General features: G+C 43.2%; 1 protein-coding gene across 1 annotated transcript in view; it reads left to right on the top strand.

Moving 5' to 3' along the window:
- Positions 1–12,889: 12,889 nt before the first annotated feature.
- The window catches only part of LOC109882200 (alpha/beta hydrolase domain-containing protein 17C), a 34,593-nt gene continuing 22,789 nt past the window's right edge, over positions 12,890–24,693 (top strand). Inside the window, exon 1 of the mRNA XM_031821369.1 lies at positions 12,890–13,813. Within this exon, the coding sequence (XP_031677229.1) occupies positions 13,329–13,813 (485 nt within the window). The 5' untranslated portion in view covers positions 12,890–13,328. The remainder of the gene's footprint in view (positions 13,814–24,693) is intronic.

Below are 24,693 nucleotides of genomic sequence, written 5' to 3'. Positions count from 1 at the left end.
AATCACTAGTTATGATCGTCTCCTTATCACACTCTCTTCACAGTATGTCTCTTCCTTTGGTCTACACTACATCACTAGTTATGATAGTCTCCTTATCACACTATGTCTCTTCCTTTGGTCTACACTACATCACTAGTTATGATAGTCTCCTTATCACACTCTCTTCACACTATGTCTCTTCCTTTGTCTCTCTCTCCCTATTTTGTCATCTTTCTCATTCTTTCTCATGTCTCTAGCCTCTCTGTTCTCTCACTCCCCACCCATCTCTTTTTCTCTGGGCACTTGCTCCCTCACCTCCATTAAACCTGTAATGGATTTAACGAGGTGGCGGTACAAAATGATGAACTAGTCAACCTCACATAAAAACCTACTTTAAAGTTGTTTGACGTAAGAACAAAGTCTTGTTGTTGCAGTCTAGTATTTGTCTAGTCGATTTAATAGATATGGCACTGTGCATATTTTTGTGGAAGCCATTGTAGGTCTAGCATGACAATGTTTGTTTAAAGTTGAGAACTCTTCCAGATATTGCGGTCGTAAGGATGACGCTCTTAAAAAGTCCTTTGTTTAAGACTGAAAGTCAGACAGACGTTTTAGCACCATGTGTTGATGTGCATTTGCAGTGATTGTGTGTCTGGGTGATTGTTACCAAATCCTTTGGGCTGGGGTGTGAGTGGTGATTTGGTCTAAGTACAGGCCTTAGCACCACCCAGAGTAGCCTATAGACTTCCAAAATAAAGGGTCTTATGAAAGAATGTGTTCCTTTAAAAATATAGTCTGCTTCGTTTGTTTACACTTACTGTTTCAAATGTAGAGTTCTCTTCTTCTCATGTCTACCACAGGCACAGCTGAGTATATGGACATGAGATAGCATCAGAATACAAATACTGCAGTGTGTCAAAACGTGGGATGGATTATTGTGCAGACAGCTTGACAGCAAGAGGTCTGTTATAGCAGAAATTCAAGACGGTGATTGTTGTCCCTGCTTGTGACCGGACTTTAACCCAACCCTCCATACTCATCGGCCTCAGAGAGACAGATCTAAACCTCTCTCTCTCATAGCTGGAATCAGATCTATTTAAACAAACATTCACTCCAGGTTAAAATGTTGCCCTTTGGCATTGATCTAGGATCAGCTTACCCCTCTCGACATCCAACCCTTAACCACTAAGGGGACACTCAAAATTGGCCTAAGATCAGTCTCATACTACTCCGTAAATAAATCATATGGAGGGGAAGCCATGCCATGACCTTCCTCGTTGGGTAGAGGCAATGATCAGCAGGCTGTCTTTGTATCTTATTAGTCTTGGGATAGACAGACCCTTGTTCTGTCCTAAGGGCAGAATTTCATAACTAGAGGGCAGCTTGTGCAACTGAACCAACTTGCTGCCCACCAGTACACATTTTCATTGCAGCCCTGGACAAACACTCCTCATTCAACTCACTGACGGCTTAATGATTAGTTAACAGGTTGAATCAAGTGTGAAATCTACAGTTGCTTCATCCATTTTTGGACTTCTGAAGCGATGCAATGTACCCATTGATTCTTGAAGAATATAACTTACAGTGAGGGAAAAAAGTATTTGATCCCTTGCTGATTTTGTACGTTTGCCCACTGACAAAGAAATCATCAGTCTATAATATTAATGGTAGGTTTATTTGAACAGTGAGAGACAGAATAACAACAATAAAATCCAGAAAAACGCATGTCAAAAATGTTATACATTGATTTGCATTTTAATGATCCCTGTCGGTCTCCTTTCATTCATTTGAGAATGAGCGTCAACGTATACAAACAAGAGGAACATAGGGCAGAGGATGAAAGAGAGATGTGTGGGTTGTGCATACCTACCTAGGGATGATGAAGGGCAGAGGATGAAAGAGAGATGTGTGGGTTGTGCATACCTACCTAGGGATGATGAAGGGCAGAGGATGAAAGAGAGATGTGTGGGTTGTGAATACCTACCTAGGGATGATGAAGGGCAGAGGATGAAAGAGAGATGTGTGGGTTGTGCATACCTACCTAGGGATGATGAAGGGCAGAGGATGAAAGAGAGATGTGTGGGTTGTGCATACCTACCTAGGGATGATGAAGGGCAGAGGATGAAAGAGAGATGTGTGGGTTGTGAATACCTACCTAGGGATGATGAAGGGCAGAGGATGAAAGAGAGATGTGTGGGTTGTGCATACCTACCTAGGGATGATGAAGGGCAGAGGATGAAAGAGAGATGTGTGGGTTGTGCATACCTACCTAGGGATGATGAAGGGCAGAGGATGAAAGAGAGATGTGTGGGTTGTGAATACCTACCTAGGGATGATGAAGGGCAGAGGATGAAAGAGAGATGTGTGGGTTGTGAATACCTACCTAGGGATGATGAAGGGCAGAGGATGAAAGAGAGATGTGTGGGTTGTGCATACCTACCTAGGGATGATGAAGGGCAGAGGATGAAAGAGAGATGTGTGGGTTGTGAATACCTACCTAGGGATGATGAAGGGCAAAGGATGAAAGAGAGATGTGTGGGTTGTGCATACCTACCTAGCGATGATGAAGGGCAGAGGATGAAAGAGAGATGTGTGGGTTGTGCATACCTACCTAGGGATGATGAAGGGCAGAGGATGAAAGAGAGATGTGTGGGTTGTGCATACCTACCTAGGGATGATGAAGGGCAGAGGATGAAAGAGAGATGTGTGGGTTGTGAATACCTACCTAGGGATGATGAAGGGCAAAGGATGAAAGAGAGATGTGTGGGTTGTGCATACCTACCTAGGGATGATGAAGGGCAGAGGATGAAAGAGAGATGTGTGGGTTGTGCATACCTACCTAGGGATGATGAAGGGCAGAGGATGAAAGAGAGATGTGTGGGTTGTGCATACCTACCTAAGGATGATGAAGGGCAGAGGATGAAAGAGAGATGTGTGGGTTGTGCATACCTACCTAGGGATGATGAAGGGCAGAGGATGAAAGAGAGATGTGTGGGTTGTGCATACCTACCTAAGGATGATGAAGGGCAGAGGATGAAAGAGAGATGTGTGGGTTGTGCATACCTACCTAGGGATGATGAAGGGCAGAGGATGAAAGAGAGATGTGTGGGTTGTGCATACCTACCTAGGGATGATGAAGGGCAGAGGATGAAAGAGAGATGTGTGGGTTGTGCATACCTACCTAGGGATGATGAAGGGCAGAGGATGAAAGAGAGATGTGTGGGTTGTGCATACCTACCTAGGGATGATGAAGGGCAGAGGATGAAAGAGAGATGTGTGGGTTGTGCACACCTACCTAGGGATGATGAAGGGCAGAGGATGAAAGAGAGATGTGTGGGTTGTGCATACCTACCTAGGGATGATGAAGGGCAGAGGATGAAAGAGAGATGTGTGGGTTGTGAATACCTACCTAGGGATGATGAAGGGCAAAGGATGAAAGAGAGATGTGTGGGTTGTGCATACCTACCTAGGGATGATGAAGGGCAGAGGATGAAAGAGAGATGTGTGGGTTGTGCATACCTACCTAGGGATGATGAAGGGCAGAGGATGAAAGAGAGATGTGTGGGTTGTGCATACCTACCTAAGGATGATGAAGGGCAGAGGATGAAAGAGAGATGTGTGGGTTGTGCATACCTACCTAGGGATGATGAAGGGCAGAGGATGAAAGAGAGATGTGTGGGTTGTGCATACCTACCTAAGGATGATGAAGGGCAGAGGATGAAAGAGAGATGTGTGGGTTGTGCATACCTACCTAGGGATGATGAAGGGCAGAGGATGAAAGAGAGATGTGTGGGTTGTGCATACCTACCTAGGGATGATGAAGGGCAGAGGATGAAAGAGAGATGTGTGGGTTGTGCATACCTACCTAGGGATGATGAAGGGCAGAGGATGAAAGAGAGATGTGTGGGTTGTGCATACCTACCTAGGGATGATGAAGGGCAGAGGATGAAAGAGAGATGTGTGGGTTGTGCACACCTACCTAGGGATGATGAAGGGCAGATGATGACGAGGCAGGTAGGTACATGACATTCTTGGATGCTTCTCTTTTAACATGTGCGTGACTGTGAGTGAATGCCTAGACTACAGAACACACTAACATGTTATTTGTATGGTGCAAATAGGCATCAGTGGAGGCTGCTGAGGGGAGGACGGCTCATAATGGCATCAAACACATGGAAACCAATTAAGGTGCCATCAACCTCTGATGGGCACATGCCTCCACTTTACAGCTGCATGGGGCTCTACATGGGAATTGAAGTTATGCTAAGAAAAAATATGCTTATCTCGTCCGAATATTAAACAGGTGGGTTGGAGCAATCGACACTTTATACCCCACTTAATTTCCCAGGCAGCCGAGTGGTTTTCTGACAAGTCCCAGGCCACGTCTCTCTGCACCCTGTTAGCTTTAAGCACATTAGTCTATCTGGCCATGTGCTTCATCCTTCTAGCTATGATAAATCCAGCCCAGTCTCGACTCCATATGGTTATTACTGATTGTGGCAGTGTGTCCGGGTGCGTGTTAGAGAGAGTACAACTGTGTGTTTGTGTAACGTTGGTGGAGGGTTTCTATGATACTGCAGAAACACCACTCCCTACTACAACACGCACGCACACACACACACACGTCTGTATGTCTCTGTCTATATGTCTCTCTGTCTATATGTCTCTCTGTCTGTATGTCTCTGTGTCTGTATGTCTCTCTATCTGTATGTCTCTCTATCTGTATGTCTCTCTCTGTCTGTATGTCTCTCTCTGTCTGTATGTCTCTCTCTGTCTGTATGTCTCTCTCTGTCTGTATGTCTCTCTCTGTCTGTATGTCTCTCTGTCTGTATGTCTCTCTCTGTCTGTATGTCTCTCTCTGTCTGTATGTCTCTCTCTTTCTGTATGTCTCTCTGTCTGTATGTCTGTATGTCTCTCTGTCTGTATGTCTCTCTGTCTGTATGTCTCTCTGTCTATTGGTCTCTGTGTCTGCCTTTTTCTCTCTCTGTCTTTCACTCTGCCCTTTCTTAGTTGTCATAATCTGTCACATTGATTTAGCAGTACGCTCAGAAAGACCCTTACAAGGACACTTTGTAGACACTTGGGCCAAAATCCTAACTTTAGGTTCTTGCACGTAACTCAAGGTTTCCATACAAATCTATTGACATCAATGCATACCAGTGGTGGCTGGTGGCACTTTAAATTGGAGGACAGGCTCATAGTAATGTCTGGAACGGAATCTATGGAATGGTACCAAACACATGTTATCATTCCATTACACTACATTCCAGCCATTACTATGAGCCATCCTGCCCTCATCAGCCTCCACTAATGCTTATAGTAAGTTATGCACACATCTAAGTAAAGCACACAGGAGGCTGGTGAGGGGAGGTTCGGCTTATAATAATTGCTGGAATGGAGTGCTTTCAAACATATGGAATCCATGCGTTTGATATCATTCCATAGATTCCATTCCTCCCCAATGAGCCCATCCTCCCCAATTAAGGTGCCACCAGCCACCTGTGGCATACACATCACAAATGAGGTTTTTGCACATTGTTTGACACAGGACTGTATAGCTACTTTGTACTGTAGTCTGAAAGTGGTTCCACTGTCCAAACAGAAATATCCAATTGGAACTGCAATAGTAGAGTAGTAGACTCATACATTATTTAATAAGACTAGTTTGCATAAACATGTATGAATGATTATGTGTCCATATGAAATCCTCACATGGATAAAACATTTAGAATTCAGTTTTAATAGAAAAACAATCCGCCTTAGACTGCGAGCGGCATTCATTTCCTGTTACCCAAAATGCAAGCCAAGCTATTTAAGGCTCCAGTTGGACAGGAACCATATGGATCCTTTTAATCTGGTATTTGTTGTGTGTGTGTGTTTTTTTTATTTGTTTCGGTGCATGTCTGTGTGTGTGTGTGTTTTTTAAATTTGCTGTGTGTGTGTGTGTTTTGGTATCCTAATTAATACAAGCCCTTAGAGGCTTGACACGATAGGCCAAGAATGTTCATGTCTAATCAGGGTGTTCCTCAGCAGCCATTTGACCTGACATGGTTCTGTCAGACAAGATGCAGACGGCCCACTCTCCATACTGTCTTAACATTATACCACTGACCTCATGTTCATTACGTCTTATACACACACACACACACACACACACACACACACACACACACACACACACACACACACACACACACACAAGAAAAGGATGCAAGTTGCAACCTCTATGGCAGGGATGTCAAACTCTTTCCATGCAGGGCCTGGTGTCTGCAGGATTTAGGTTTTTCCCTTTCAATGAAGCCTTAGAAAACCAGGTGTGGGGAGTTCCTTACTAATTAATGAGCTTAATTCATCAATCAAGTACAAGGGAGGAGCGAAAACCCGCAACCACTCGGCCCTCCGTGGAATGAGTTTGACACCTGTGCTCTATGGTATTCAAATATGCTTTCACGCTAATTCACATTTCCACTTACTAGGAATACTTGTGTTAAGAATGAACTACAATTCAGGTGAGAGGACAAGACTTGAATGCAACACTTTAACTAGTTGCCTTATACACAAATTCCAAGCAACTCAACAAGCAGCAGCTGCTACTAATTGCCAATCAGCCTCGCCTGTTTGCAACATTTTAAGTAGTTGTCTTGACCGCAGCTCCTCAACAAGGATCAGCTGCAGATAATTGCTAATCAGCCTCCACACCTGTCTGCACTCACCTTAATCACCACTGCCTCCCTACCTAAACCTGACCAAACTAACATTCCTCCTCTTTGCTCTGTAGTGCATGTCAAGTTACTAGCCTTATCAAGTTGTGCATCCCATCTCCACCTTCTAGCTGGTATCTCTTAGGTTCTTCCACAGATCTCCGGATTGCCATCACCACAGCAACCTAACGACCATTTCTACCTTAAACTCCAAGCCACACTCTACAGAGTCCACCGATCAATCATGAGCTGCCCAATTCTGTACCACCATGAACATAAAATTCAAAACCAAATAAATCCTTAACTTCTCCCACAACCTCCCCAACCTCATTAAACTTTATCTATGTCATGCTGAAACACTCTACCCTTGTTCAGCATATCAACAACCATTTGAACAGTAACATGTTACCCCCAATATCTATTTTCTCGTCTCCACAATAGCATTCAACCTGGCGTTTTTGTTTCCACAACCCAAGTCGTATTGATAACCTTACCAATAAAAGCATCCTTTGACACCGCACATTCATGGGTCCACTTACTACAGATACATCCATGTAAACTCTATCAGCCTGACAGTAGGTCCACTTATTACAGGTTCATCCATGTAAACTCCATCAGTCTGACAGTAGGTCCACTTACTACAGATACAGCCATGTAAACTCCATCAGTCTGACAGTCGATCCACTTACTGCAGGTACATCCATGTAAACTCAATCAGTCTGACAGTAGGTCCACTTACTACAGATACATCCATGTAAACTCAATCAGTCTGACAGTAGGTCCACTTACTACAGATACATCCATGTAAACTCCATCAGTCTGACAGTAGGTCCACCTACTACAGGTACATCCATGTAAACTCCATCAGTCTGACAGTCGGTCTACTTATTGCAGGTACATCCATGTAAACTCAATCAGTCTGACAGTAGGTCCACTTACTACAGATACATCCATGTAAACTCCATCAGTCTGACAGTAGGTCCACTTACTACAGGTTCATCCATGTAAACTCCATCAGTCTGACAGTAGGTCCACTTACTACAGATACATCCATGTAAACTCCATCAGTCTGACAGTAGGTCCACTTACTACAGATACATCAATGTAAACTCCATCAGTCTGACAGTAGGTCCACCTACTACAGATACATCCATGTAAACTCCATCAGTCTGACAGTAGGTCCACCTACTACAGATACAGCCATGTAAACTCCATCAGTCTGACAGTCGATCCACTTACTGCAGGTACATCCATGTAAACTCAATCAGTCTGACAGTAGGTCCACTTACTACAGATACATCCATGTAAACTCAATCAGTCTGACAGTAGGTCCACTTACTACAGATACATCCATGTAAACTCCATCAGTCTGACAGTAGGTCCACCTACTACAGGTACATCCATGTAAACTCCATCAGTCTGACAGTCGGTCTACTTACTGCAGGTACATCCATGTAAACTCAATCAGTCTGACAGTAGGTCCACTTACTACAGATACATCCATGTAAACTCCATCAGTCTGACAGTAGGTCCACTTACTACAGGTTCATCCATGTAAACTCCATCAGTCTGACAGTAGGTCCACCTACTACAGATACATCCATGTAAACTCCATCAGTCTGACAGTAGGTCCACCTACTACAGATACAGCCATGTAAACTCCATCAGTCTGACAGTCGGTTCACTTACTACAGATACATCCATGTAAACTCCATCAGTCTGACAGTAGGTCCACCTACTACAGATACATCCATGTAAACTCCATCAGTCTGACAGTAGGTCCACTTACTACAGATACATCCATGTAAACTCCATCAGTCTGACAGTAGGTCCACCTACTACAGATACATCCATGTAAACTCCATCAGCCTGACAGTAGGTCCACTTACTACAGGTACATCCATGTAAACTCAATCAGTCCGCAATGTAGTTCTACCAATCTGTTTTACGGCCTCTGCATACGATACATCATGAATGATCCTATCTCTCTGACCCTCTTTCTACACCTGGCATCCACCAAATGCTGCACTGTATTCTCCCCCACAATTACAGCACTTAACCTTCACATTGCTTCCACATTCACCGTAATCACGTGCCCCTCCACACTTGGCACATCTTTTCTTTCCTTTACACTGAGCAGCTATATGTCCTATTATTTGGCATTTAAAACACTGCAGTGCACATGTGACAAATTCTCTAACATTGAAACTAAGGAATCCTATCTGTACTTTTCCTGGCAAGACTTTCTCAAACCTCAGCATCACTAATAAGCTTCACTTATTTGATCCTCTTTCCTACTGATCAACTTTTTGGCCTCAATCACTCTGTCCCTCTTCACATTTTCTTCAATATCTGTAGCCAGATTTATTTTATTTAACTAGGTAAACCAGTTGAGATCAAGTTCTCATATACAACTGCGATCTGGCCAAGATAAAGCAAAGCAGTGTGACAAAAACAACAGATTTAGACATGGGATAGACAAACATACAGTCAATAACACAATAGAAGAATCTATATACAGCATGTGCAAATGTAGAAAGGCAATAAATAATTACAATTTAGCATTAACACTGGAGTGAAAGATGTGCAGGTTATGTGCAAGTAGAGATGCTGAGGTGCAAAAGATAAAAAAATATATATAACAATGTGGGGATGAGGTAGTTGGGTGGGCTATTTACAGATGGGCTGTGTACAGGTACAGTGATCGATAAGCTGCTCTGACAGCTGATGCCTATAGTTAGTGAGGGAAATGTAAGTCTCCAGCTTCAATGACTTTTGCAATTTATTCCAGTCATTGGCAGCAGAGAACTGGAAGGAAAGGCAGCCAAATGAAGTGTTGGCTTTGGGGATGACCAGAGAAATATACCTGCTGGAGCGTATGCTATGGGTGGGTTTTGCTATGGTGACCAGTGAGCTGAGATAAGGCGGGGTTTTACCTAGCAAAGACTTATAGATGATCTGGAGCCAGTGGGTTTGACGACGGATATGTAGCGAGTGCCAGCCAACGAGAGCATACAGGTCGCAGTGGTGGGTAGTATATGGAGCTTTGGTGACAAAACAGATGGCACTGTGACTAAATCCAGTTTGCTGAGTAGAGTGTTGGAGGCTATTTTGTAAATGACATCGCCGAAGTCGAGGATTGGTAGAATAGTCAGTTTTACGAGGGTATGTATAAGTCTGTATACAGCATGAGTGAAGGAGGCTTTGTTGCGAAATAGGAAGCCGATTCTGGATTTAATTTTGTATTGGAGATGCTTAACGTGAGTCTGGAAGGAGAGTTTACAGTTTAACCAGACACCTAGGTATTTGTAGTTGTCCACATATTCTAAGTCAGAACCGTCCAGAGTAGTGAAGCTAGTCTGGCGGACAGGTCCGGGCAGCGATTGGTTGAAGAGCATGCATTTAATTTTACTTGCATTTAAGAGCAGTTGGAGGCCACGGAAGGAGTGTTGTATGGCATTGAAGCTCGTTTGGAGGTTTTTTAACACAGTGTCCAAAGAAGGGCCAGATATATACAGAATGGTGTCGTCTGCGTAGAGGTGGATCAGAGAATCACCAGCCGCAAGAGAGACATCATTGATCTATACAGAGAAAATAGTCGGCCCAAGAACTGAACCCTGTGGCACCCCATAGAGACTGGCAGAGGTCCGGACAACAGGCCCTCCGATTTGACACAATGAACTCTATCAGAGAAGTCGTTTGTGAACCAGGCAAGGCAGTCATTTGAGAAACCAAGGCTGTTGAGTCTGCCGATAAGAATGTGGTGATTGACAGAGTCGAAAGCCTTGGTCAGGTCAATGAAGACGGCTGCACAGTACTGTCTTTTATCGATGTTATGATATCGTTTAGGTCCTTGAGCGTGGCTGAGGTGCACCCATGACCAGCTCTGAAACCAGACTGCATAGCAGAGAAGGTACGGTAGGATTCAAAACGGTTGGTTATCTGTTTTTTAACTTGGCTTTCAAAGACTTTAGAAAGACAGGGCAGGGTGGATATAGGTCTGTAACAGTTTGGGTCTAGAGTGTCTCATCCCCTCCCCCGTTGAAGAGGGGATGACCGCGGCAGCTTTCCAATCTTTAGGGATCTCAGACGATAGTGTTAATGAGCAGGTATCAGCTGTGTAGCCGAGTGATCATAAGGTCTAACAAGCAGCAATAGGAGAGTCAGGGAGCCGTTCTGTAGTCACTACTACGCTAGGCAAGCCAGAGACATGGCGTTCAGAAAGCTAGCGGGCCAGGAGATGGGTCTTCGGCTACATCGCAACGGAAAGGCCTGTTGAAACCACCATTTTTTTTATTTAACTAGGCAAGTCAGTTAAGAACAAATTCTTATTTTCAATAACGGCCTAGTGGGTTAACTGCCTGTTCAGGGGCAGAACGACAGATTTGTACCTTGTCAGCTCGGATTTGAACTTGCAACCTTCCGGTTACTAGTCCAACGCTCTAACCACTAGGCTACCCTGCCACCCCAATTGGATGTTTACGTCGGCAGACCAGTTGTGAGGGATCGGCGAGGCGCCGTGTTGACAATAAGGGGTCCAGGCCAATTGGTAAGATAGAGACCCCGGTGATGACTCCCCTCAACCTAGCATAAGCGCCAGGGACAGGTCTTTTAATCTTCTTCCCATTTTCTGAATCTTCTCTTGCTGAGCCTGGCTATCACACAATACAAACAATCTACCATTTCCAATGAACCCAGCTAATTTAACTTGACTAACCTCTTTCTCTATGGCGTTAGTTGGATAGGGTGTAAGGCCCTGCAGTCTTAACACCATCACCACTCTTGCTTTCTACTTTGGTCCTCTTTATGCTTTCTTTACTAGATGCTCCAATGCTTTCTGTATCATGATCGCTCTTCCCATGTTGTTATGTACACCTCTTGGAGGGGGGTGGGGGGGGACACACAACACCCTGCTACAACTCAACACCCCATGGGAGTGATTGTAGGTGCAGGTAAGGATGAGAGGCAGAGAATATAACTGTTTACAGGGAATTTATTTCCTTAAAACAGTCATGTGGGGGAAAAGGGGCTCGACAGAACCAAAGCAAAGAAAGTAAAAGTTAGAGTCCCCTCTCCTACCTAACCTTTTAGCACCTCCTGGCACGCTAACCAAAATACAGAGGGTGGTCTGCCCAGGTCTTACCTGGTGTGCATAGACAGTAAATACTACAGGTTATGTATGCCTGCAGGCCTCTTGCCTAAACACTCCCAAGGTCCCTTCTTCCCCCCCTGGGAACAAACACAGAATAATTACTAACATAAAGTGAAACATTTCAATAACCAAAAACACTGAGTCCTATAGGGATTTTTTTTTTAAACACTAAGCTCTACCTCAGAAGTAGCAGCTACAAAATACCTTCAACATAACTGTCACTGTGGAAACAACCAACACAGAACATCAAAGAAGCTCCCTTCTTTTGATAAAGGAACACTGGCTTTTATCCAGCTGGAGAAGGAGTTGGTAATTGAAAACAGCTGTTTCCCCTGACGAGAGAGGGAGGGTTCAGAGCTCCAATCACCGATTGGGCCAACCAATCAGCTGCTTAAAATCCAGGAAGCCTTCCTGAAATACACACACACAAACACATACAAAACAAAACATCCAAAACACAGAAACTGGGGAAGGTAACATATGTCTTTCCACTACTGACCATTCTGGTCATTGACCATTATCCTCCTGCTCCATAACATCAGAACTGACACCCATATTGTTGCTTCACCAACTTTTTCTCCATTTCGTCCACACTACTCACTGCCCTTTCCGACCTCGAATCTGTATGTCAGACATTTACTATCCTTTAGTGCTGAGCATTAAGCAACATTTGGGGGTGGGTGATCACAACCAAACTGACAGGATGCATATACCGCCACCTATCATTCTCACATGCATTCCATTTTCTCAATGAATATTCTAAACCTATTTAAATTTCTGGTCCTTAAACTGTCCGTTTTCTTTTCACAGCAATTTGCATGTTTGTTTCCAACCCAATGGATCGACAACTAATGTGCATTTATTCAGATGCAATTACAGGAAAAGCAACACTCTTTCCATTCAAACTGTGGTTTCAGGCAAACTATTGATGTAGCTAGCATGAACAAAGCTGTTGCATGATTGCATATCCATTAGAGAAAACACTCATATTTCAATAATAGCCTACTCTCAAGTAAGTGACTATATAATATGCATATTATTGCTACTACGGTTCTGTCATCAACATGATTTTGACGAAAAAGTGCGAAAGGATATCCGGTTTGACCGGAAATCTTATATTTGGCGTTACTGCTGAAAGATATGGCTGCATACATTGTATTAGCCTGCTAACTCGACGTTTACGTTTGACATAAGCTTAATTCTTCGACCAACCTTTTGAAATGGTATGATAACAAGCAAGTTATATCGCTTCTGTAGACACAAAAAAAATCGTTAACCATGTTAACGTCTTTCTGAGTTTTGTAAATCACGTTAGCTACCAAGCTATACAAAGGAGAAACCAGTTAGCCAGCTACTAGCCTAGCTAGTACTAGGTGGCTAGCTAGTTTAGCTCCTTACGAATTGTTTTAATGTTATTTTGTTACCAGATAGATTAAAAAAAACATAGCTGGATACATTTGCTGGTGTTACAAAGAAAAAGCGTCTATCGAGCCTCAATGCCCGAACAAGGCCCAAGGATGAATGGTTTTTCCCTCGGCGAACTATGCTGGCTATTCTGTTGCCCGCCCTGTCCCAGTCGCATCGCATCCAAACTAGCCTTTCTCCCTCCCGAACCCACGTACTCCGTACACACCGATGCTAACGGGACGAGTAGCCTGCATCTAACCGAGCGAGCAGACTGGCAGTACTCCCAACGCGAACTGGACGCTGTCGAGGTGTTCAACACCAGAACCAGTCGGGGAAACCGACTGGGTTGCATGTTTGTAAGATGCGCACCTAACAGCCGGTACACGTTGCTCTTTTCCCACGGTAACGCAGTGGACTTAGGCCAAATGTGCAGTTTCTACATCGGCCTCGGTTCGAGGATAAACTGCAACGTCTTCTCGTATGATTATTCGGGCTACGGTGTCAGCAGCGGGAAACCGTCAGAAAAGAACCTGTATGCGGACATCGAGGCTGCCTGGCAGGTGCTAAGGAACAAGTGAGTATAGCACTAGCCTATACAGCCAGTATCAACAAGCTAACATGCAAGATACATAGCTAGTTGGGTTTATTGTATTGGGATTTGTTAGTTAGCTAACGTTTGCTAGCAACTGTACTCCATTTCTATGGCCGCCCCCCCCGCCCTCCATATTTGGTTGCTATGACAACCACTATAAAATGCCTACACAGCTTTTTTATTTATTTGCCTACACAGCTGAGAGCACAGCATTAGCTATTCATTTATATGGCTGAGAGGACTGTTAACATTAGTTTCTGTGCACACTTTAGGTGGTAGTTAGTTGCATAGTGATTTGATACTTCGCACATATTCAATTGATTTTGTGGCATGCTACTCTAAACATGTCCAGAAGCTTCCATGTTTAAACTTTGATGATCTGTGCAGGCCAGACAACTTCTCTTGAAGCACCAACTGTCAGAGCAGCTCACAGATTACTGCACCTGTACATAGCCCACCTATAATTTAGCCCAAACAACTACCTCTTTCCCTACTGTATTTATTTTATTTATTTATTTTGCTCCTTTGCACCCCATTATTTTTATTTCTACTTTGCACATTCTTCCACTGCAAATCTACCATTCCAGTGTTTTACTTGCTATATTGTATTTACTTTGCCACCGTGGCCTTTTATTTGCCTTTACCTCCCTTATCTCACTTCATTTGCTCACATCGTATATATACTTGTTTATACGGTATTATTGTTTGTTTTACTCCATGTATAACTCTGTCGTTGTATGTGTCGAACTGCTTTGCTTTATCTTGGCCAGGTCGCAATTGTAAATGAGAACTTGTTCTCAACTTGCCTACCTGGTTAAATAAAGGTGAAATAGAAAAAAGCCCACACTGGAACTTTAAACATTAATTTACAATAGTTTGCATCTTATACTTAATCAGGTAAAACCTTCTGAATGAGTCCAAAAACATTGATCTTCCAGAAATCATTAAAACAGTTTTGACTTGTCTCCTCTTTATGCTGAGGATGGAGAGCTTTAGTTATAAACTAGCCATAGCAGATGACACTAGCTTACTAGCCCAGCTATGAGATGCTTATGGCAGGGGCAGGACGGACTGCCTGGCGAGCTGTGTCATTTTAGTAGCTAGATTACAGAGAGACAACCGCCAACTCCCAGCTTCCTTTCCTTGTTTACTTGCTCTTTATTCTGACAGGCTGTTGGTTCCTTCAGTTTCAGATAGTGTGACTGTCTGTCACATAACACTTCAATGCAGGCCTATGCCCAGCACAGGAGGCTGGTGGCATCTTAATTGGGGAGGACAGGCTTGTGGTAAAGGCTGGAGTGGAAGCAGTGGAATGGTATCAAACACATGGTTTCCAATATTATAAGCCACCCTCCCCTCAGCAGCCTCCACTGATGTCTAGGTGCTGCCCATGGGACTTAACTCCCAAATTAAGTAGTAAGTAAAGGAGGCCTGGTGCAACTCTGATGCCGGCTCCTTTTCAGTTCCACATTCAATATTCAAGACAACGACAGTGGTTGGATAAAGCAGAAACTTATAGGCAGCCATGTTGCTAGTCTTAATGAATATCCACCAGAAAAGAGACAAAACTGTTATTTTGTTCCTCTGCCTATTCCCCAAAAGTGTGCATGGATGAAAAGTAATGGAAGTAATGTACTGGTGTAAGGGCTATGATGGAAACTCCCTCCAGCCAAATGCTTTGTCATTTACCACGTTTATAGACAGTTTTTCTGCAAGTAAAGTCCTACCGTATAAAACAAAATCAGGACAGCTGTTATGGACACAGGAAGTTTTGGTACAATTTTGATAAATGCCAAATTTGTTCGCTCGACATGGTTTGATCTTTTTGTCCGTAAAATTAGTTATGCGAGAAATGGCAGTAGAAGTGCTGATATATTGTTATAATAACCATATCGAAGTGACGCGATTATATGGTGTGTGTGGTCCTCCCGCTACAACTCGGGGAAACCATGCAGTGTATTAGGCTGCAGATGAACTTCACAGGCTGGTGAAAGTGCCAGTGATCAGGTTGATGCTGTTTTCCAATAAATATCAAGAGTCTTCTAGGAACATGGTCGACGCTTAACTGCCGTTGACAAAAAATATTCTCGCTCTTAGTCTTAGTCTTGTCCATAATCTCAGTAGGTTAGCCTACCCGCACGGCCCACCCGCACGGCCTACCTGCACTGTGAGTGGTTGGCTAGAGAGTGGTTGGCTAGAGCACATGTGCCAAGACCAGAGTAGACACATTTACTATTTAACTCAACAGTTTTCCTGACAGCTATTATTTGGTACATGAAAAGTAAAGCAAAAAAAAGTAAATTTTGTGTGCACTGTCATCAGCAAAAAGTCAGTTTGGTGGCTCACCACTGGTGGGGAAGATGTGCATCTTTTTTTCATTTGGAGTTTTGAATATTCGCATGGAAACCTAGCTAGAGAGGGGGATAGAACGAGTCCACACTTCAGGTAGAAGGAGCAAGTGAGAAAATAAATTGTCTAATGAATAGTATGTTGGAAACTGGGAACCTCTCCCACCATAACTGGACCACTCACACCAGGGTTGTTTATGAAGGAAACAACAACACCAGGAGACGGTGTGAAAGGTTGAGCAGTGAAGCAGTGTCTTAAACTTTTCTCAGCTCTTAAGGTTTCACTACTGGCTCCTTTCACATTGGGATAGGGTCAAGGCCAGGGATCAGTTTGGCTGGCTCCTTTCACATTGGGATAGGGTCAAGGCCAGGGATCAGTTTGGCTGGCTCCTTTCACATTGGGATAGGGTCAAGGCCAGGGATCAGTTTGGCTGGCTCCTTTCACATTGGGATAGGGTCAAGGCCAGGGATCAGTTTGGCTGGCTCCTTTCACATTGGGATGGGATCAGTTTGGCTGGCTCCTTTCACATTGGGGTAGGGTCAAGGCCTGGGATCAGTTTGGCTGGCTCCTTTCACATTGGGATAGGGTCAAGGCCAGGGATCAGTTTGGCTGGCTCCTTTTATATTAGGCTTTTGTGTCGAAGAAAACCCCCTTGATATGCAACTTTTCAGGGAAGTTAGGAACCAATATACACAGGCAGTTAGGAAAGCTAAGGCCATGCGTTCCACCTGGCTACCCCTACCCCAGTCAACAGCCCTGCACCCCCCCACTGCAACTCGCCCAAACCTCCCCCATTTCTCCTTCACCCAAATCCAGATAGCTGATGTTCTGAAAGAGCTGCAAAATCTGGACCCCTACAAATCAGCTGGGCAAGACAATCTGGACCCTCTCTTTCTAAAATGATCTGCTGAAATTGTTGCAACCTCTATTACTAGCTTGTTCAACCTCTTGTTCGTATCGTCTGAGATTCCCAAAGATTGGAAAGCTGCCGGTCATATTCAAAGAGGGAGACACTCTAGACCCACATTGCTACAGACCTATATCCATCCTACCCTGCCTTTCTAAGGTCTTCGAAAGCCAAGTTAACAGAATACCGACCATTTCGAATCCCACCGTACCTTCTCCGCTATGCAATCTGGTTTCAGAGCTGGTCATGGATACACCTCAGCCATGCTCAAGGTCCTAAACGATATCATAACCACCATCGATAAGAGACAATACTTTGCAGCCGTATTCATCGACCTGGCCAAGGCTTTCGACTCTGTCAATCACCACATTCTTATCAACAGACTCAACAGCCTTGGTTTCTCAAATGACTGCCTCGTCTGGTTCACCAACGACTTCTCTGATAGAGTTCAGTGTGTCAAATCGGAGGGCCAGTTGTCCGGACCTCTTGCAGTCTCTATGGGGTGCCACAGGGTTCAATCCTCAGGCAGACTCTCTTCTCTGTATACATCAATGATGTCGCTCTTGCTGTTGGTGATTCTCTGATCCACCTCTACGCAGACAACACCATTCTGTATACCTCTGGCCTTTCTTTGGACACTGTGTTAACAAGCCTCCAGACAAGCTTCGCACCTAACCACCCGTCCAGCATCACTACTCTGGACGGTTCTGACTTAGAATATGTGGACAACTACAAATACCTAGGTGTCTGACTAGACTGTAAACTCCTTCCAGACTCACATTAAGCATCTCCAATCCAAAATTAAATCTAGAATCGGCTTCCTATTTCGCAACAAAGCATCCTTCACTCATGCTGCCAAACATACCCTCGTAAAACTGACCATCCTACCGATCCTCGACTTTGGCGATATCATTTACAAAATAGCCTCCAACACTCTACTCAACAATCTGGATGCAGTCTATCACAGTGCCATCCGTTTTGTCACCAAAGCCCCATATACTACCCACCACTGCGACCTGTACGCTCTTGTTGGCTGGCCCTCGCTTCATACTCGTCGCCAAACCCACTGGCTCCAGGTCATCTACAAGTCTTTGCTAGGTAAAGCCCCGCCTTATCTCTGCTCACTTGTCACGATAGCAGCACCCACCCGTAGCACGTGATCCAGCAGGTATATTTCACTGTTCACCCCCAAAGCCAATTCCTCCTTTGGCCACCTTTACTTCCAGTTCTCTGCTGCCAATGACTGGAACAAACTGCAAAAATCACTAAAGCTGGAGACTCATATCTCCCTCACTAACTTTCAGCACCAGCTGTCAGAGCAGCTCACAGATCAATGCACCTGTACATAGCCCATCTGTAAATAGCCCATCCGACTACCCTCGCCCCCATACTGTATTTATATATATTTTTAGCTCCTTTTCACCCCAGTATCTATACTTGCACATCTATCACTCCAGTGTTTAATTGATATATTGTAATTACTTCGCCACTATGGCCTATTTATTGCCTTAACTCCCTTATCTTACCTCATTTGCACACACTGTATATAGACTTTTTCTACTGTATTATTGACTGTATGTTTGTTTATTCCACGTGCATCTCTGTGTTATATGTGTTGAACTGCTTTGCTTTATCTTGGCCAGGTCACAGTTGTAAATGAGAACTTGTTCTCAACTAGCCTACCTGGTTAAATAAAGGTGTTCTCAACTAGCCTACCTGGTTAAATAAAGGTGTTCTCAACTAGCCTACCTGGTTAAATAAAGGTGTTCTCAACTAGCCTACCTGGTTAAATAAAGGTGAAATGAAAACAATCCAAATACAAGGGGTGCCGGAGCATCTGCCCTCCTATGCAAGAAGTGCCCTTTTTATTGTTGTAATTACTTTTAACATTTTATTTTTAGTCTCTTTTCTCAATTTGAAATGCAACACATTGCCTGTCAAACTAGATACTTTCTCATGAACTCATTAATCTTGATAAAAGTCCCCTCCCTTCTGTCACCACGCGCTTGTCCTCATCGCAGGCACCAGCTTCCCACCTGCGCTGAGCAGTGAGTTTGAAATGAATACTGCCTATAGGTTACTTTGGAACTGCTGACATATGTTTGTCAAACTGTGTAGTGAGATGAGGTTAGATACACTTTGAATGCATAGTGGTTCACTTAGTGATGCACCGATATGACATACCGATATCCAATATTTTCCTTTCCAAAAAAACTATACCTAATTTTACAATTGTAGCTGCCTTTAAGCATTCTAGTGCAGTTTAAATAGTTGAAACACACACACACACTGACCAAAAAGTTATTTTGTTGGCATTTACATATGTCCTCTTTACCAGTAAAACGTAATCAAAACCTCCTTTTACTTACTTGCTGTGCTGTTTCATTGTTCATTTGTTCGGTCACAACCAGGATTTCATCATACCTGTCAAGCAGTGAAGTTTCAGCTCTGTCTGTCTGTGGCCTCTTCCTCGGTGCCCACTGTCAGTGTCCGTTTCCATCTTGTGCAGCTGTGTCTGTAACATTCCACGTAAACCCTGTTTCTTGTCTGCGTCGAAGTAGAGGTCCTTGTACCTAGCATCAAGCAGGGTGACGACACAGTAAAGAGGCTCATAGAGAATGCCACCGAATCGCTTGTTCACAGCCTCGAGTACTTTTGCAAGTTTTAACTGCCGATACAGACTGTGGGGTTTTGTTGAGCAGGCCTTTCAATGCCATGACAGAGGGTATCCCGTCTGCTACATACGCAGTTGATTAGCTTATTTCTTGAGTCCGTTCGAATGGCACTAGGAGTGTGTTCATGTTTCAAACATGTTCCCAAAAGCCATTGAAATGGCAGCAGTGGTATGAGAACCAGCACATTCTTGAGCATGCAATACGACTTTCCTCAGTACGAAATCCTTGTCGTCCCACTGTTGCTGTCAGACTCAGCATGCTCATGGGGCTGACATCGCTGGTCCAAATGTCAGCCGTGAAGCTAATGGCAGTAACATGGCAAGTAACTCATAGATGTGAGTTTCAACAATACTGTGTAACTCTGGTAGGGCAACATCTGGAAAAATAGCGCCTACTTGGTAGTGTGTACCGGGGCTCGACCAGTAGGCGAAAGCCTTCATCATCCACGGCAGAACGGTTGATTGTCAAGGGAAATTAATTCCGTTATCTTGGCGTTAATGGATTTTGCCTTTGACTTGTCTCGCTGAAATTTCCTTACTCTTTCAAATGACTGCTCGACTTGAACTTGTTTAGTTGTTGGAAGTCTGTGCTTAGTATTTTTCTGATTTTGTTATGTGTAGGACTGTGTTTTTCGTGGCGTCATTACGTTATCTAGGTATGCACGTCAGCTTTGACATCGGTTTTGCATATCTCCGTTAAACTAGACATCGGGCCGATGCTGATTGTGGCATTTTTAGCTAATATCGTCCGATTACGATATATCGTGCATCCCTCATTTCACTAGCTGACCAATCTCACAATGTGTGTTAAGAACTTTAACGGGATTGATATGACAACAGCCAGTGAAAGTGCAGGGCGTCAAATAAAAAAACAAACACATCTCATAAAAATTCCTCAAACATACATTTTACCGTTTTAAAGGTACTCTTGTTGTTAATCCCACCACAGTGTCCGATTTGAAATATGCTTTACAGCGAAAGCACCACAAACGATTGTTAGGTCACCACCAAGCCACAGAATAAACACAGCCATTTTTCCAGTCAAAGATAGGAGTCACAAAAAGCACAAATAGAGAAAATTAATCACTAACCTTTGATCTTCATCAGATGACACTCATAGGACTTCATGTTACACAATACATGTATGTTTTTGTTTGATAAAGTTCATATTTATATTTAAAAAATCTGAGTTTACATTGGTGCGTTACGTTGACTAGTTCCAAAAACATCCAGTGATTTTGTATAACCACATCGATTCAACAGAAATACTCATCATAAATGTAGATAATACAAGTTATACACATGGAATTATAGACATACCTCTCCTTAATGCAACCGCTGTGTCAGATTTTTTTTTTTTTTAGACAAACCAATAAATTAAAAAAACTAACCATGCAATGCTCTGAGACGGCGCTCAGAAAAATTATCAAATTAGCCGCCATGTTGTAGTCAACAGAAACCAGAAATTACATGATAAATATTCCCTTCGATGATCTTCATCAGAATGCACTCCCAGGAATCCTAGTTCCACAATAAATGCTTGATTTGTTCGATAATGTCCGTTATTTATGTCCACGTAGCTACTTTTGTTAGCTCGTTAGGTATACAAATCCAAACGCTCATGCAGGTCGCGCATTACTTCGGACAAAAACTTCAAAAAGTTATATTACAGGTCGAAGAAACATTTCAAACTAAGTATAGAATCAATCATTAGGATGTTTTTTTATATCATAAATCTTCAATGAAGTTCCAACCGGAGAATTCCTTTTTGTCTAGAGGAATCAACCAATTTCTCACTTCCTGTTTGGATTTCTTCTCAGGTTTTTGCCTGCCATATGAGTTCTGTTATACTCACAGGCATCATTCAAACAGTTTTAGAAACTTCAGAGTGTTTTCTATCCAATACTAATAATAATATGCATATATTAGTGACTGAGGAGCAGGCCTTTCACTCTGGGCACCTTTCACCCAAGCTACTCAATACTGCCCCTGCAGCCTTATTAAGCTCTTAGGAATATTTTAATATATTACTCTGCATTTTCTTGGAACCATTAGTGTCCCTAAAAATGGTGAAATATAAGCTGTGTTAATGAAATCGGTTCATTCTATAGGCTACATTTAAGTGACTCCAGGCTTGATCACTCAAGTGTGAGTCTTTACCAGTTCAAAGCCAAGTAGAAAAGCCTTTCAATTCAAACTGTGATCCTTATTAGGTCGAGGAATAAACATTTTGCATTCTACTATTACAACTTTCAAGAGTAAGTTGAACCCCCCCTCCCCCAGACACACAGACATTTTGCCAACCACAGGTCTAGACTCTAGCTAACCACCATATACTAAAATATCCACACCAGCCACTAGCCAGCCAACCAAATATCATGGCTATATTATGAAGATATTATTTAACAGCATTGAAGATACATTATAACCAGTAAAAATATTATAGGTCTAGCTAACTAGCAGATTTACATTCATCGTCATCAACATCAATGTTCAGCTGATAGCCTACCCTCTTTTCCCCATGTCAATCATGTCTTTGGGCCACACTGGGTGGCAGGTAGTGGTTAAGAATATTGGGTCAGTAACAGTAACAGAGAGGTCATTGGTTCTAATCACTGAGCAGACTTGGTGAAAAATCAGTCTGTGCCCTTGATCAACCCCCCTAACTCCAATTGCTCCTGTAAGTCTGCTAAATGACTCAAATGTAACGAACTAGCTTGCAATTTGTGATGAGTGAGTGTGATGTAAATAGGCTGTAAATGTTAAAATATAACTAGCTACAGAAGCAGTTTATACAGTATGTTATACATTTCTACATATGAATTCTGAAAGAACATGTTTTTTATATGGTGCTTTTTATTTTGATCACCTGTCCCCTGAAAGGTCTGTGCACAGTCCTGCACACCACCAGTGTTCAACAAAGGAATAGGGGCCTTGGACAAGCTCCTTTTGTTATTTCCAACCGCTTTCAAGCTACCTTTTCTTATTGGGCTATTGTCGCTTGGCAGCAGTTGTCAAGCAAAGTGGTGTCAAACCAGTTTCCCTGGACTTGTTTGACACAATCAGCCTTTTCAGGAGAATTTCAGCTGTAATTGAGTGAGCAAATGAATGGCTCTATAAAGTGGGCTGTTGCTGCCCTGACGTGCTTCAGGAGAAGCCAGTGTGACACATTGAGAGCCTGCCTTCAGTGCCTGGTGATAAAGCCTCCTTCAGTCACAACGGCCTGGTGATAATGTCCCCTAGTGTAGGAATGCACGTGTGTTTGCAATTGTGTAAGCCTTTCATCATTCCTCTCTTAAACAGCAGTTTGAGTGATACATGTTTGCCTGCCTGTAGGCAGGACTGTGTCATTATCAACTTCCCACCACTATTTCAACTAGTTTAATTTGCATTCTATTCCGCTGCCTTCTGATGGGTAATGGAAGGAGCTTCTCCATCATAAACCTCACTGCCGTCCTGTCTTGGGGGTCTGCCACCATATTTGTTATATTGTGTTTATTGTACTTATCAGTTCAGTGCAACCAACCGTGTGGCATCTTTACCAGTGTTGCAGCCAACTTCACGTCATTCAATGCTCTGTGTGAGCTTTCTTTGGCCTTATTTTGTAATACAGCTATGATTACAGAAGAACAAATGACTTCCACACTGTAATTCATTTTGTTTGGTCGCTGTCACACACTGATCAATAATCCTCACGCTGAACCTCTTCCTTCAAATGAACATGAATTAAAAATAGGCTCACAGAAGAATAACACGTACTCCAGCCAGGCCATCTCATCTCCCATTCCAAACATGTCTCTAATTAAAACTGGATTTGACAGATTGTCTGAATGCCATTGAAGGGAGAGCCTTTAACAAGTCCTCCTTTTGTGCATTAAACATGAAAACATTTCATTATGCCCTGACCCTCCTGAGCTGCCTGCCCATGCATGAAAACACTGTTAATCATTCCTCTCTTTGGGGTGGCCGGCGTACCTGCGGAAAAGATGTATGTTTATTCAATATCTTTTTAATCACATTTGGTGGGAAACCATTAAAATTGTGCCTGGAAACAAACACGTGCGCACGCACACAACCAATTTGATTTCTTAGAAATGAAATAGGCCTACCTCGGGCTACTCTCTTGAATTGGACAAAGTTGACTAGTGTTCAGTTATTGAGATGGTTTCATCAATACTGCTCATTAACGGCTCACTTGATGTGGTGTCTCATTCCTGTTGAGTGGTTGTAAAGCCTCCGCTGAGGAGAGCCCATATCTCCCAACCACCCTGCCTGTAACTCACTGACTTCACATCCCTCGGATGCCGTTGATTTAAAGGGATTGTTAACCCAAAATATCAGTCTGTCTGCAGGTTTTAGACTTAAAGGGGGCTGTTGTGTCGATCCCACTATAGGCAGGCCTCAGTCCCATTTGAATTGGAAAGATTGTCAGTGGCACCATATTATTTCATTAAATGGTGCCCATCTTTTCCACTGTTTGACTTGAGACAGTTTTTTAGGTATACGTGAAGGTATCTCATTCTTTAATACAGGGGTGGGTGGTGAAGTAGGCCTATCCCTTGAAGCAGGGTGCACGTTTTGGTTTTTGCCCCTGCACTACACAGCTGATTCAAATAACCAACTCATCAAGCTTTGACTATTTGAATCAGCTGTGTCGTGTTAGGGGGGAAAACCAAAAGATGTAGTTCGGAATCCCTGCCTTGAAGTATGCCATGCAGTTAGTTGGCACTATTATATAGGCTAGGCCTAGGTTAGCCTACATAATGAGACCAATATACTAGGGCTGGACGGTATACCGCTATTGATGCACGGACCGGTTTGGGTATTTACTTTACTTTCTATAACGATATTTCAGTGTTTGTTAAATGTGATACGCCACTTAGTTTTTATAGTTTACTCCACTACTTGAGTCGTCTCGCTCCCTCTCACCAA

This window comes from Oncorhynchus kisutch, unplaced genomic scaffold (assembly GCF_002021735.2).
Source record: "Oncorhynchus kisutch isolate 150728-3 unplaced genomic scaffold, Okis_V2 scaffold3967, whole genome shotgun sequence".
Classification (NCBI taxonomy): Eukaryota; Metazoa; Chordata; class Actinopteri; order Salmoniformes; family Salmonidae; genus Oncorhynchus; species Oncorhynchus kisutch.
Note: the sequence above shows the minus strand (reverse complement) of the source record. Positions and strands in the feature narration are given on the sequence as shown.